General features: G+C 36.2%; 1 protein-coding gene across 2 annotated transcripts in view; it reads right to left on the bottom strand.

Moving 5' to 3' along the window:
- The window catches only part of Nup205 (nuclear pore complex protein Nup205), a 121,827-nt gene that overhangs the window by 98,396 nt on the left and 6,689 nt on the right, over positions 1 to 16,742 (bottom strand). For both annotated transcript variants that reach the window (XM_075373852.1, XM_075373853.1), the window contains exon 3: positions 450 to 618. In XM_075373852.1, the coding sequence (XP_075229967.1) occupies positions 450 to 618 (169 nt within the window). The remainder of the gene's footprint in view (positions 1 to 449; positions 619 to 16,742) is intronic.

Raw genomic sequence — 16,742 nt, 5'->3', positions numbered from 1 at the left:
TCCTTACTTTAAAAACATGCCTTTTATATTAATTATAACAATTGCAATAGACAACAAGAGTGACTTTCCAAGTCTGGGTTGTGTTTCCAAGTCTGGATACTGCCAGTCACACTATGTATTACTTTAGAAAAGCTTCACACAAAACAAAATTCAAACATACAATACATAACAAAGAAAATCTTGAAACTGAACATGATGACTTGGTAAAAAAAAAATATACCAGTAATTTTTAATCACAGCCAGAGTATAAACAGCAACAGTGCAATTTGTTGATTTTTGATATTAAAATTATTAGTCTTATAAATTTTACATTACCAGACCTAATCAGACCTAATCAATGTTAATGTTTTTTTTAACACCAACATTACATTAAGTCGGGGGACAAACTTAAAAAAAAAATGAACCAAACATATACAAAATATAGAAAATATTTCTACCTTACTACTTACCAGTGCACAATAGATCTAATGCCAAATATTCATTAAGATCATACATATCAGAAATTATTAACGCTTCATCAACTAACTCCTGTGGTAATGTCTGGTGACCAATACCAGGTAAACTGATTCCCTCTGTAACACCCTTTTGTAAATCTTCTCTACTTTTGGCATTTTTAGGCTATTAAAGAAAAAAACGGTAAAGCAAAAAACATCAGAAATCACTGTTACTACAAATGCAAATTCAGATTCTAAACATAGAATGTACTTATAATTAAAACAATGATCAAGAAATGTTTAAAATGGAATATCCATTTCAAATCTGTCTCTATAAATACTGCTCCAAACATTTTGAATAAATTATATTGGGGAACATGATTCCTATAACAAATAGCACCATGCTGGTCTCAATGTAAGTTTTCAGTTTAAAGTGTCAGCAGATTTAAAATAAAAATACCCTTGTTAATTTGCATCCATGAAGAAGTGTTCTATAATTTTGTTTAGGCCAAAAAATAAAAGCTCAACAAAATTCAATCAAGCACATCTATATTTTAAACACCCTTCGTATAAGTATTGTCAATTTATAACAAGAAAATATCGCCTCCAGCTCCTTCATAACAATCAGTAATGGGAGAGTTACAATTTAACACATAAAAAGAAGTATAAAGTTTGTTTAATCCAGCCTTTAATGGTTTTTCATTATATTAACAATAATCTCCCAAGTAGTACGGAAATAGACATACTAGCGCCAAATCCAATATGGCGTCGTCCGCCATCTTGGATTGACGTCACGAATACAAGATGGCGGAGTCCACCATCTTGTATAGTGTCGTCAGTGGTGCTAGTAGCCTGTCAGTGATCCCAACATGATTTGTTTTGTGTCAGTGTTGTCAACGTGGATGTATGTTTTGTATTAAATGATTGAGGTTATATATTTTTTAAGGTTGGTAGCAGTGTTGTGTGGCGGTTATTTAGAATTAAATGAATAATATTTGAAGTGAAAAAAAATTTGGATGGTGTAGGTTTCGAACGGACGACGGTTGGTTGTTTGTAGTTGTTGACTGACGTCGTAGACCGTTCGGCTACGGCGGATGAGTGTCGGAGTGAGTGAAATTTGTTCTATGTAAGTCGTTGAATTTTTGTAATGAAAATGTTGGGGTGTGTGATTGTCGCAGCGGTCGCTGCAGTCGTGTTTTTTATGATAAGATTGTGTGTGTGTGAATAAAATTTTAGACTTGCTTCGAGGATGTTCCTGGTCGTTGTGGTGGTAGCACCGGGAGGAGTCGTCGCGATGAAGAGAGGTTCTCGTCGTAGATCGTGCGCCGGGAGGCGGTGTGTTTGCGTGCGTGCGTCAGCGGAGTGACGCAGCGCAGATGTGTTTACCGTGCGAGATGCGGCGCTCGACTAAAGAATTGTAAGTTCAACATGGTCTAAAGTTGTCCGATTGACCAATCGCAGCGTTGGACTTCGAATCGGCGCATGCGCACTAGCCGTTAGTGCGTACGTGCGAACTGGATCGTCGTTTCTAATAAGAGCGGATGCGATAAGGAAAATGTTATTTTTCTTTTTTTTTATAATTATCGGTTCACTAATACAAAAGTGTGTGAGTTGTAACCGGTTAAATCCAGTTGTGTTTATATGTAAGTGAAAAAAATTGTGTAATTTTATCATTCGCAGAGAGATCATTATCTTTTCATCTTAATTAGCAAGGTAAGTTTTAATGGGACAGTATGGTATTATCAAATAACTTTCAAACAAAAAAAAGAGAAAGGTAAAAAATTAATATAATAATATATAAAACATTAATACAATAGAATAGTATGAAAAATTAATAAATAAAGTAAAAAGAAAAAAATCTTCCTTCAAAATTAATATATTAAAATAATAATATATAAAACATTAATACAATAGAATCCACATGATAAAAAATGTTTTCTCTGGTCTGTGCTAGCATATCTACACAATCAACCCGGACGTCACCAACGTCAGGGTTGGTATGCACACTTTGAACATGAAATTAACATGAACGGAATATCACATCCAGTAAAGGTAAAAGACATTGATCGCTTCGAAATGTTAAATCCCACAATAAGCATCAAGGTATACGGTTATGAGGAAGATAACGATCGCGTGTACCCGGTGTGTTACCGAAAACGATCGTACCCATTGCATACATCTATTGCTGCTTGCGGGGGAGACGATTTCATTATTGTCTTATTAATACCAAACCTGGTAAAAACGGACTATCTCGTCTCCTTAAGGGTCTCACAAAGTCATTGCAGCAGTCAATATTGTCCGTACTGTTTGCACCGCTTCAGTTCATCGGATCCACTTGTTGCCAAATAAAATGTAGACAAATATCTGGTGGAATGTAAGCGACACGGTGCACAGCGAATAACGTTACCCAATTCCAGTAAAGAAAAGGAATGCGTGATGAAGTTTAGGGACTACTCCTCCACACTCTGCGTTCCTTATACTGTGTATGCAGACTTTGAATCATTTGTACATCCGATGTACACTGCCACCCCTAAACCCAACATTAGTTTTACAGATAAGGTAGCCCATCTTCTATCCGGTTACGCCTATGTAATCGTCGACGAGGAAGGGCAGATTTGTGAAGGTCCTGTAGTCTACCGAGCGAGAACCGATGGTTAAAATATCGTTGAAAAGATGCTGGATGAATTGCTCGCTCACGCCGATAGATTGCACAAAATTATGATTACCGAAAAACCGATAGTGATGACACCCGAAGACATTTCAAAGGGCTACCGAGTGTTTTCTTTGTTATTGTGAGTTGAACGACGACGACCCTGTACGTCATCACTCGCATACCACAGGACGGTTTCTTGGTGCATGTCATGACGAGTGCAATTTAAATTGTAAACGCACCGAGCATATTCCGGTATTTTTTCATAACCTCCACGGTTACGATAGCCATCACATAGTTCAAGCTTTGGGAAAATATAAGGACGATGTAAAAATAAACTGTATCGCCACGTCCGAGCGATTACAGTCACTGTCCGTCGGTCCATTGAGGTTCTTGGACTCTTTACAATTTCCTTCGTCGTCCAGTCGAAAAACTTGTAGAAAATCTTGTAAAAGATTGTCAGGACAAAGACAGTGTAAAACACTCACCGCCTGCTTTTCGTTACCCGAGTAAAGGGATTGTTTAATCCGTAAAGGCGTTTACCCGTACGAGTACATAACCGTTATAAACAAGTTTTTTGAAACCCAACTTCCACCGCAGACGGCATTCTACAGTACGATAAGAGAGAACATAACGGACGATGATTACGTCCACGCTCAAAACGTGTGGGAAACGTTTGACTGCAATACGTTAGGCGATTACTACGATATTACAGTTTGGACCCCTGTCACTTTTACTGCACCCCCCATTTCACGTGGAATGCCATGTTAAAATTTACCCGAAAGAAATTGGAACTGTTGACCGACATAGATATGCATCTGTTTGTTGAAACAGGTACACGAGGCTGTGTAGCCATGATTTCAAACAGGTACGCCAAGACGAACAATCAAACATTCCAGATCAGTATGACCCATCCGAACCCACGTCCTGGGTTCAATATTACGATTGCAACAACCTTTACGGAACAGCCATGGTTGAGCCCTTACCACACACTAATTTTAGGTGGATGGGTGTCGATGAGATTGACAGTCTCGACATTAACAGCGTTGACGATCGTGGCGAAAAAGGCTACATCTTGGAAGTGGATCTTGAGTATACGAAAGAATTGCACGATCGTCACAAGGATTACCCTCTTGCACCAGAAGGATTAGTACCAACCGATGATATGTTGTCCCCCTACTTGAAGGACATAAAGAGATGTCCCGTAAAGAAATTAATGACAACATTGCACGACAAACAAAAATACGTTTTACATTACAGAAACCAAAAGTTGTACACTCGACTAGGACTGAAAGTGAAAAACGTCAGAGTTCTGGAATTTTTCCAATCGCCTTGGTTGAAGCCGTACATCGATTTCAATACCAAAAAGCGTGCACAAGCGCGAAATAGTTTTGAAAATGACTTTTTAAGTTGATGAACAACGCGGTGTACGGCAAGTCCTTGGAAAACGTACGAAAACGAATAACTTCTAACTGGTCACTAACGAACATAAACTGGATAAGGTGATTGCAAAACTGAGAGTTAAGGCTTGGTACATCTATAACAAGGATGTCGTCGGGGTAAGTCTGAAGAAAACGGAGATATTCCTCAATCGTCCGATCTACATCGGATTTACCGTATTGGACATTAGCAAAATGATCATCTACGAATTCCACTGACTGCATGGTAGAAAAGTACGGTCACAATATAAATCTTCTAATGACCGATACTGACAGTCTGATGTATCATATCGTGGCCGATAATATTTACAATGATATTCTTCACGATATCGATCGGTTCGATACTTCAGATTACCCTCGCGATCACGCATGTTTTAGTATTACTAATAAGAAACGACTTGGTAAATTCAAAGACGAAATGAATGGAAAAGCTATTCGTGAATTTGTCGGTCTTCGTGCTAAGATGTATAGCATTCTCGACTTTAATAAGAAAGAGAAGAATGTAGCAAAGGGTATTCCTAGAGCAGTGATTCTCAACCCCTGTGCCGCGGCACGTTTGTGTTCCGCCAAATTTTGTAAATATATAATGTTAATATTAAAAAATTATTTTTAAAAAATAAAAATATATTTAACATGAATATATATTTAAATCCACAAAAAAAATTATTTTATTATTTACTTTGCAAGGCGTTTTTTCTTAGTGCCGAATTGTGATGAAGTGGCATGCATAGCAATAGGAATTGTCTACAGTTGGCGCACGCTTGTCATTTCTGCGTATAAACGTGTTGTTTTAGTGATAGTTGGAATTTACAAGGTGTTGCATAGTAGTTACTGCACCTTTTATTTCGTTAAAATTAGCAAACGTTATTATTCGGTTTATTATTAATTAATTTGCATATAGTTTCAAATTATAAATTTGTAAACTTATTAACTTTGCAGTACACATATCCATTGATTTACAACGTTTCCTTTTTGTTTTTATCGCACTCTACGAAATACTACTGTGATTGAATACGTTCTCTGTGTACACATCTCTCAAAAAATCCCGAGCTTATGTGCTGAATTGCTGCACGCATAGTGTCCGCATTTATTCACATAAAATTTAATTTTTATTTACGGAAAATTGTATTTGAGTGAAAGTTATACAATTTCAGAAAGGTTAAATTTTCCATATTCATAAATTACAAGTTATTGCATAATTTTGATAATTATAAATTCAAATGTTATATTTGAACCATTTTTTTTAAATTTTTCGACAATATTTTTTTTTATTTTTTCAGACCCTTCTAAAAATGGACAAATGGATAAAAAGAAAAAAGTGTAATGATGAAAATAGAGATAATGATGACGTTCACGACCAAGTTAATGAACCAACCCCCGAAACAAGTAAATATACACCTCTCAAAAAAGTACGTTGTCCCTCGGAAATATAATGATGATTTTTTAAAATTTGGATTTACCTCGTCAATGGAAAATGACATAGTTGTTCCCGAGTGTGTAATATGTGGTTTTAAAATATCAAACAGTGCTATGGTTTCTAGTAAACTTCAACGTCACTTGGTGACTAACCATCCTTCGCTTTCAACAAAAGAGAAAAGCTACTTTGAAAGTTATTTATCATCAAAACTTAAGCAAGGAAAAAATGTTAAAAAACAATTATGTGTGTCTGAAAAGGCTCAAGTCGCTTCTTATGAAATCGCTGAATTGATTGCAGTAAAATTAAAGCCTCATAATTTGACAGAAGAAATTATATTACCTGCGTGTCGTAAAATTGTTAAAACAATGATTGGAGGATCTGCTGATATTGAAATTTCCAAAATACCCCTTTCAAATGATACAATACATCGCAGGATAAAAGACTTGTCTGAAAATATTGAGCAGAATACTGCAAAAACTCTTGCAAATTCGAATTTTGCTATACAAATAGATGAAACAACCGATATTACAGGAAATTCTCAATTAATTGCATTTGTTAGGTTTATTCACGAAAATGATATTATTAATCAATTTTTATGTTGTCGAGAGTTATCTGATTTTACAACTGGTAAACATATTTTTAATGTAATAAATTCATATTTAGAAGAAATTAAAGTTTCTTGGAAGACATGTACTGGAATTTGCATAGATGGTGCTCCAGCTATGACTGGACATATAAAAGGATTTGTTGCACATGTTAAAGAATTAAATGAAAATATATTAGTTACCCATTGTTTTTTGCATCGAGAAGCACTTGTAACAAAATTTTTGCCATCAGATTTAAAAATAGTTCTGGAACAATGTGTAAAAATGGTTAATTATATCAAATCTAAACCATTAAAAAGTAGATTATTTAAAGAATTATGCCAAGCAATGGAAGCCAAGTACGAATCTTTATTACTCCATACAGAAGTAAGATGGTTGTCCAGAGGAAAAGTTTTATCTCGTGTTCTGAAATTAAAAGATGAAATGAAAATTTTTTTTGAACAAAATAAAAATCATGAATTTGTAAAACTGTTGGAAGATAAAATATGGTGCACTAAACTGGCTTACTTATCAGACATTTTTGTTATTTTTAACAACATCAATTCAAGTATGCAAGGGCCTAATGAAAATATCTTAAACTCAACCGATAAGCTGGTGGGACTCAAAAAACAAATAACTTTATGGAAAAATAAAGCTCAAGAAGGCAATTTAGAAAAGTTTGAGTCAGTCCCTAAAGACAGTTATAAAACAATTAAAGTAATTGTTCTTGATCATTTGACAGCGTTAGAGGAGAGAATTGTTCATTATTTCCCAAAATTAGATATTAAGAAATTTGATTGGGATCGTAATCCATTTCTCATTACGGACACTTCTGTATTTGACTTAACTTTGAATGAAGAGGAAGATCTTATTTTGCTTTCCAGTAATCGAGATTTAATTTTAAAACATTCAGAAGAATCAATTAATTCATTTTGGATTAACATCAGATGCGAGTATCCAATCATAGCCAAAAAAGCTTTATACAATTTATTACAATTTTCCACATCTTATTTGTGTGAATTCGGATTTTCAGCATTAGCCAACATTAAAACTAAAAAAAGATCAAGATTGTTAAATGTAGAAGACGATATGAGAGTAGCATTGTCATTTTTACGACCAAATATAAATGAAATTATCAAAAAACATCAAGCTCAAATTTCGCATTAAAAATATTTTAATTATTAGCTTTTAATTTAATCACGTAATAAAGTTTAGTTATTTTGTAGTATGTATTAGTTTAATTTGCATATTTAACAATTTGTCATAAACTATATTTATTCAGTGTGTTGTAATAAGACAATAGTTTTTATTTTTTTCTTTATGTGCCGCCAAATTTCGAAATCGTTTAAAATGTGCCGCAGCAGAAAAAAGGTTGAGAACCACTGTCCTAGAGTATCCATTGCAAAGGATCTTAGACACGATCTGTACAAAAAGTCTTTTTGTACAGATCCGATGATTCCGTTACGTACACAAGCGGGTATAATGCTATAATGTCCGTATTCCTTACGGACATTATATCATAAACAAAGAAAACTACCCGCTAATGACAAAACTTCCCAAAAGAGGCCGAGAACCGTAAACGATGTCCTCGTAGCCCATGGTCATGACTACATGAAAAGCCAGAGAACCGAAGACCTCTTAGACCACGATCATGACTATTGTTAATTTTCCTTCATCATGCAACTACACATTGCCTTTCTTTTATTGTAAGTGAAAAAAATTATATGTAAAAAAAGAAATGAAATAAAGTATATATCTAATATAAAGGACTTTTTAAAAAAAAAACTAAAAAAAAATTATAATTACTTACATCAATTACTATCGTCTCCCTCTCTAATGCGGCGGTAGCCCAAAACATCTCGTCGACAGACGGAAAAATTCTGCTGTACCTCGCTAACTTTCGCACAGTCTTCGCAGTATCGATGACTGAAAAACCAACAACTCGACAGTTACGGATTCTGTTAAACAGATCGGACATCTGTCGGTTGATGAGTTTCCATCATTGACCTAAAAAGACTGGCTTGAATTAGCGTCGACCTGTTGTAGAATTCTATTTAGAGTTCTACAATGAGGTCGACGTGGTGTCGAACTAACATCCACGTCTGTGACCTCCGGACGACGACACACTCGAACACGTCGACGTCGACATTGATGTTCACGACGAACACGATGATTGGTACTACTACTCTGCCCATTATCACAATCGATAATTTCATGTATAATTTGTAATTCATTATCTGGTAATAGTGATGGTGGTGGCTGATCATCACTGTTATTGCTGTTGTCGTCGTTTTTGTTCGGATTGAAATCCGTTGCGGACCCATCGGATTCTGCATCTTCCTCTTGATGGTTAGATGGTGATGGTGATGATGGTGGTGGCGGTGCATCTTGGTTGAAACGTACAACTAATCGCATTGCCCGTCGTCTCGCCCTCAATATCCCATACATAAAGTCATTCGACGCGTGTTCAACTTCAGTATAATCATACATATTTCGCGGTATGCGATCCTTAATCTCCATTAAGTCTCGACGCGTGTTCAACTTCAATATAATCATACATATTTCGCGGTATGCGATCCTTAATCTCCATTAAGTCTCGAAATGAGCTCATTAACTCATTTATCTCTTTGTACAGTATAGTATGCCATTGTGAACACTTCTTCAATATGTAATGTTGACATGTAAAATGTTGAAGTCAGAATGATACATACAATATATATACCATAAGAAATATTAAGTTAACTGCATTCTTATCAATTTAGTTTATGTACTGTTTTTAATTGCAGTGTGAGCGATAACAAGTACGCGGTTACCAATTAATTTTATTAAAATACAGTTTTAACTGCAGTATGAGCGATAACAACTATGCGGTTTTGATAAAATTTCTTATAACAAATAAATGTAATTATTATAATTAAGAGAAAGAGAGACATACTGCATTTCATAATAAAGAAATAATTATTACTGAGAGAGAGAGAGAGAGAGAGAGAGACACTTATTGCACTTAATAATAAAAAAAAATATTAAAATAAACTAAATTTAAAGAAATAATTATTAAATAAATTAAATTTTATACATCTAAAAATAGCTTTAAAAAAGATAGCAAATCACCTCTTTCTTTATGCAACTTATTAACGGAAGTTGCATTCAGATAAGAATAATTGGAAAATAAAACAGTCTGCATACGATAATTTAATCGCGGTTACAAAGTCGACTCTTTGTAAAAATTTTATTTTCGGAACTTGCATTCAGATAAAAATAATTGGAAAATAAAACAAGTAAATTTTTATATTAATCTTTTAAGAGTTAAAAATAATATTAGAAACTTTATTCATTCTTGCGTTAACACTCAATCATAATGGAACGTTCTTTTTATGATAGAGTACATGCATTTTACAGGGTTACTAGAAACGGTAAAAAAAGATATATACACCGTTATGGCCGCATATGAACAATCCGTTACTTTCTCCCCTGATCATAGTTATGCATGGGTTCAGGTACGAGGGTATTGATATGGTCAGATGTGACCATTGTCGAATACGCTTGTGGAAGTGGGAAGAGACGGACAATCCATATGTTGAACATACACGGCGTATGCCATCTTGCCCGTTTTTCGGTTAACTTTTTAAAATGTAAAACCACCCTTTATGTAAAACGGCCCTTTTCAGGGCCACCCTAAACCCCCGAATCGATCACAAATTAAATCTTTAACCGATCTACACATGTGCAGATCGATTGATGATTTATCATTGTTATCGATAAGGCCAGTGCCAAGGCCGGGATATAAGAGTGGTAAGGCGGGTAAAAAGCAATAAAGAAATAAAGATCCTTTTTCTTCCTATTCCTATCCAAACACACAAAATACGGTCAGTACAACAATGAACGTCAAGGCGTCAATAGCTAAAGAGCTCGGTGGAACGATGGTGATGTGATCAATTGTTTTCCGATCATTCGTAACCACGATGTCGAACAAGAACGAGGTCGATATGCTATCGTCGTCATTTGCGAAGTTGGTAATGGAAATCGATAGAATACGAGATTCGATTAAACGAAAACATCGCGCTATTACGCAAGGAATACCGGAATCGGAACAAGTTATAGAAAAGCATTTTAAGCCTACTGTCGATCCGCTTCGTGAACTTAATCAATCGTTTAAACAAAGTACGATGTTAAAAAAGAGGAGGAAGAGGATGCAAACGGTGTGTCTGAAAAGGAGGAGGTGGAAGAAACACCGACCGTTATGAGACGACTCTTTAAAACACCGCCGTCGGAAAAACAGTTCGTCAAACTTGTAGACCCGTCGATACCGAAAACGTTGGGTTTTCGTGCAAAACATTTCTTGGATCTTGCCGTAACGGATAAAGGTAAAAAAATTGACAACGTCTACGGAGTGAAAAACATTGACGATCAATGGATGATCGGAACAAAACCACCCGAGTTCAAAGGAAATAAAATAGTTATCGACAACAAGACGTATAGCGGTTCCGAAAGTTTATAACAATTGATTTTTTTGAATGAACCAGTAGATTATACAACCAAAGATTTAAATAATTATAAGAAAATATTAAAAACTACTGAGGCGCATAAACGTCAAAATACCGGTCGCATAATTTCCAGTCGATCGTTAAAGTACAAGAATATTATCAAAAGACTGTTTCCTCGAACGCATCTTTCGTCGGAAAGCGGTCAAGACAACGAAAGTCCAATAACCGCCGGATCGGGTCTGTTGATGAGAGCGAAGAAAACGGTTAGACCGGATTACATTTACTGGGACGATCTGAATGAACTGTGCGATAGACTGCGACTTTTATTGGCTTCGAAGCGTGCGGATCATACCGATCATAATAACGAAATAGTTTCGATCATAGAACAACTGCAAGAAGGCGGATACATAAAGGAGGGTTGTACAGGGAACTTTTTATTTTAAACAGTCTGAAGACGAGTATCGACAAGTTCGGACGTTCTCGCGTTGGGAGTGCCACCGCCAACTCGGATTGTCGAATCGTTTGACAAAACCGCCGATGGAAATTTCGATATCAAAAAAAGACGTTTGTGCAACGTCGGATCGCCTGTTGAAGATGACGATGGTACAACATTTGGTTACGTTAAGAAAATGTTCGTAAAGCAAAGCGAATTCAATAATAAATACTTACCGACGGTTTCACCGATGGACAACAACGCACTTTCCTTTTCAAAGAGGCGATTGTGCGATATCGCCAATTCAATTGAAAAAACAGACGTCGTAACTGCAGACTATTTACGGAAAAACCTTTTCGATAAAAATGAGACAATTAACGCGAGAGGGTACGTTATCGCAAATGCTGGTGCACCATTTAATAGCATGGATCTCAATACAAAGACATACGTGGACAAAGTGACAAACGGGATTTTAACGATTAAAAACGTTATTATGTGGATATTCAAAAAAGTGTTATAACAAACGCCATGCCGCCTCTACAGTTGACCAACCTCGCGACCAAAGGATATGTCGATATGATTAGGGAAAAGTTGGCGGAAGAGTACGTAATGCATAGCGATCTAAATCATGCATTCGTAGCGAAGATTTTTACAGATGATGTCAACGCAGTCAATTATGCACATAAGCGAATATGTAGAGTCGGTGATCCTGTCGAAAAGACGGACGTCGTTACTGTCAACTATTTACGAAAAAACCTTTCGATGAAAAGCAAATTGTCGACGCTAAAGAATCTGTTATCACTAACGCTGGCATGCCTAAGAATAGCACTGATCTCGCTACAAAGTCCTACGTGGACGATATGGAATTACATATACAAAAATTACTTAGTACGACTAAGGGATATATCGATGACACAATATTTAAGTTTTACAAATTTCTATTAAACATTAACGACGACGCTAACAGAAACTTAAATCAAAAATCGCTTATGCGTATATTAACCACCGACAATCATCACCAAAGCGATTCTGCAAACACAGATCTAAATTGTAAAGATACAAAGGAGAACGAGGATGCGACAAAAAATATGGTGCGTCCTCCAGCCGTCGATCCGATCACTGATAAGACATTGAAGAATGAGGATGTGAATAAAAATATGATACATCCCCCAGTGTTGGATGATGTGAATAAAAATATGATACGTCAGGGTCTGGAAAGACTTTCGGTAAAGTATGAGAACAGTGTGTTGCCACAATGTAGTGTCTATGAATGGATTGAAAAACTCAAAAATGATCTCACAAGTGTTACTCACGACAAAGGAGTCAGACAACTGTTTACCACCACAAATGAGGAAAGCATTGAGTATGCATGTGACATGGTTTTCTTAGACAGACGAGTAACTATTGATGAAGAGGCACATCATCTGCAAATTAATCACGGTTCTGCCCACGAAATCATCCGCAACAGACTTGGGTTTCATAAAGTCTGTGCAAGATGGGTCCCAAAACAACTCACACAGTTGCATAAACAAACGTACTTGGACATCTGCCAAAAACATTTGGATTGCTATGCTATCTTCTTAGACAGAATCATAACAGTGACGAAACATGGATCCAGCATTATGAGCTGGAGAGTAAACGGCAGAGTATGGAATGAAAACATTCCAAATTCGCCCTGCAAAAAAAAGTTCAAAGCCCAACCATCCGCAGGAAAACTGATGCTTACGGTTTTTTGAGACTCACAAGGCCCAGTATTGGAACATTATGAGCAAAGGTGCATGACAATAAACAGTGCGCATTACAGTGAGATGCTTACTGCCAAGCTGAAGCCTGCAATTCGAAGCAAACGACGAGGACTGCTGTCAAAAGGTGTTGTTGCACGACAATGCCCGTCCACATACTGCTGCCCACATTGCTGAAACGCTCCAGAAACTAACTTTGAAGTACTGATTCATCCTCCGTATAGTCCTGATCTCTCCCCTTCTGACTACCACTTGTTTGGTGCACTCAAAGAGGCATTAAGGGGACGTCGATTTAGCTCGGAAGAAACAGTGAAAGAAGCGGTGCATTCCTAGCTCACAGCTCAACTGCAAACCTTCTTTTATGAGGGCATCAGGAAGCTTGTGCAATGATGGACCAAGTGTGTTGAAGTGCAAGGGGACTATGTTGAAAAATGATGTGCATGTAAGTTTCCTATTTGTATTGCAATAAAATGTATAAATACATTGCCGATAATAATTGACTTACTTATTAATTCCTAATCTTCCCTCTAACTCAGTCATCGTCATAGATAATACTTCTTGCCGTAACGTACATCTGGACCGCGCACCGAATTCTTTTGGAAATTGGAGAATATCATAATTATATAGAACATATCAAGAAAATACCCATTTGCTAATTTTTTTATAACATTTAACTGAGTATAATCAATCACATTGTTATAAAAAATAGAATTATAGAAAGATTAGAGAAAATATATAACTTTAAATTTTCTAGCATTAAAACCTGTTGTTAAATTTTCTCACAATAAAGTGATTTTGAAACTCTTTATCTGAAAAGACTTAACTTAAAAAAATCCAAAATTATAATAACACTTGAAAGAAGTACTTCAGTTGTATTTCAATAGATTATTTAGATTAAGTTCCTTTCCTTTATTAAAAAATTGTACAATAAACATTTATTTGAGACATTCAAAATTAAAAAATCTTCATTAACTTCTTTCTTTAGAAGTTTATAGCATAATCAAAATAAAAGGTTTTTTTTTAAATTTATATTTTCTCTTCTTTCAGAATCTGAACTAAAATAAATTAGAAATATTTTTTAAGGAAAATGTTATTTAGAAAAAACAAAATATTTTATTGTCATTTACTCATCATACGTAAACTAGACTTGATTAAAACTGAATGAAGTATAACTGGACCACTCATCATCCAGTAGTCATAGCTGCAATATCATATGTATCTTGTTACATTATATTTCTCAAAGAAATCAACTTGAAAATTACACACACTAAAAAAGTAAGATATCATTTCTTATATTATAATAATTAACTATGAAAAATAATTATAACATTTTATAAAAAATAGGTACAACAAAACATTTTGTACAGAGAGCTACAAGGACTACCACTGAATAAGATTTATTGTAGAAAATATGAATTACTGTTAAAAAACACAATCCAAGTTAGGAGTAGTTTACTTTTATATACAAGGTTGGTTAACAATAAGTTGCCCCTATATGAAATGCGTATAACCAGAATTATCAAGATAATATCAAGCAGAAATCACCTTATTAGCAGAAATAGAGTAAGAAAAAAGTAAAGGGCTCAAAACCAAGTGGCATACACTTGGAAAATTGTAGAGCCACTACTGCCTTAAATAACATTACAAATTTATTTCTATGAAATAGTCATAAGTTGATGTAGGCATCATTAAACTTTTTACCATATTTTTTATGACAAATAAAAAAATATTTTAATTCTGAGCAATTATTTGATCAACTTTAATTCTGTTCATACTTTAATATACCATAATCAATATGCTTAAGATCAGGAAAACACAAGTCTAAATTTCAGAAAGTAGGTAACCCATGCAAGGCCAAAGTTCACACTGCATCATTTCTAGTCTTTCACTTTTTTTAGTTATTGAGACCTGTTCAGATGCTGATCTGTTCTGTGGAGAGGGGATAGAGTTAAGAATAGACATTTGTGAAGAGAGGATAGAGATATATTACCAAAGCAAGGCAATACTTAACACAATCACTGCTGATAGGGGAAGTACTCCGGGAGATATATGAGATAGTACTATATGGAGATAGATACAAGGATATACAGATTGATATATGAGAAGTACTCCAGGGGAAAGGCTGTATAAGGGTGCAAATTTGTGGTACCTATTATTATGCCTGTTATATATTTCACCCAATACTGATATTAGGAGATACAAGGAGACACTGATGGACCTTGCGAGGGACCTATCTCTCTGTAAGCCAACCCTATTAACTGATGATTTTAACTCATGGTCTAGAACCCACGAGTCAGTGCATATGCATCCCCGGGGTAGATTACTGATGGAGGTTATCACGGAAACTGATTTGATTTGCCTGGATGTTGGAACGGTTAATACGTTCAGAAGAGGGAATTATGGATCTGTAACTGATGTCTCATTTGCCACCTCAGCCCTTGCGAAGAAGATTACTGGCTGGAGCGCCTGGGAAGGGTACTCAGCAAGTGACCACCAGCCGACAGTTATGTCCATAACTGATGGCGGAAGTGGTAACATTGCACAGCAGCATCAACAAGGCTGGAATGTCCAGCATCTTGATCTGAGACACATAAGGAATATAAATCCTGAGCTTGTAAACAAAGCGATTACTGCTGAGGATAAAGCTAAATGCCTGGTTGTTAGTAGTATGGTTGTAAATATGGACCTGAAGAAAACAGAAATAGTTGCAATTGTTAATGCTAAATGAAGACCAAAGATCTTAGTGGAGTTGGAGGATGGATATGTGTAATCCAAACCCACAATTAAGTATTTAGGCATATGGGTAGACACATGGCTGCGGTTCGGCACCCATATCCTCAAGGCATGTGGTATGGCTGTGCGTCTCACTACAGGCATCCTGCCAAACTGTGGGGGACCCCAGCTACAGAGAAGGCTTTTGACTGAGGTTGCATATGCTGCGGTTCTTTACGGAGCAGAAATATGGGCATCTGTTATGAAATACTGCAAGTATAGAGAGATTCTTGAGTCGCTAAACAGGAAATGCTGTCTGCAAGTAGCATCTGATAACAGAACTGCATCCAGAGGGGTTCTCAAGGTCATTACGGGTATTTGGCTGGTGGATCTTGTGGTTGCATTATGAGCCAGAATGCACGAGTCTGGTGGCTTGACACCTGCAGGTTGGAAGATGGTGAAGATGGCGATTGAGGAAGACACTTTGAGGACGGCAGGAGAGGTGGGAACAGGAGATGAAGGGCAGGTGGACCAACAGATAATTCGTGAGATATTAGCAGATGGATTGTGAGACCCCATGGCTCATTGGATTTTTACCTCACTCAGATGCTGAAGAGCCATAGGGGTTTCTGGGCGAATTTATATCATTTTGGACTACTGTGCAAAAACCTGCCCTAATTGCAAAACAGAAGAAACTAAACAGTATGTTTTCTTTAAGTGCCCCTGCTTTGCTATGGAAGAAGGCGAAATGCTTGTACTCCTGGGTATAATGGTTTTTCCGCCTGAGGGGCTTATGGACTTCATGCTGGCCAAAGAAGAGCACTGATTTGCTGCAACCACGTATTCC

Source organism: Lycorma delicatula, chromosome 8, assembly GCF_047948215.1.
Source record: "Lycorma delicatula isolate Av1 chromosome 8, ASM4794821v1, whole genome shotgun sequence".
Lineage (NCBI taxonomy): Eukaryota > Metazoa > Arthropoda > Insecta > Hemiptera > Fulgoridae > Lycorma > Lycorma delicatula.
Note: the sequence above shows the minus strand (reverse complement) of the source record. Positions and strands in the feature narration are given on the sequence as shown.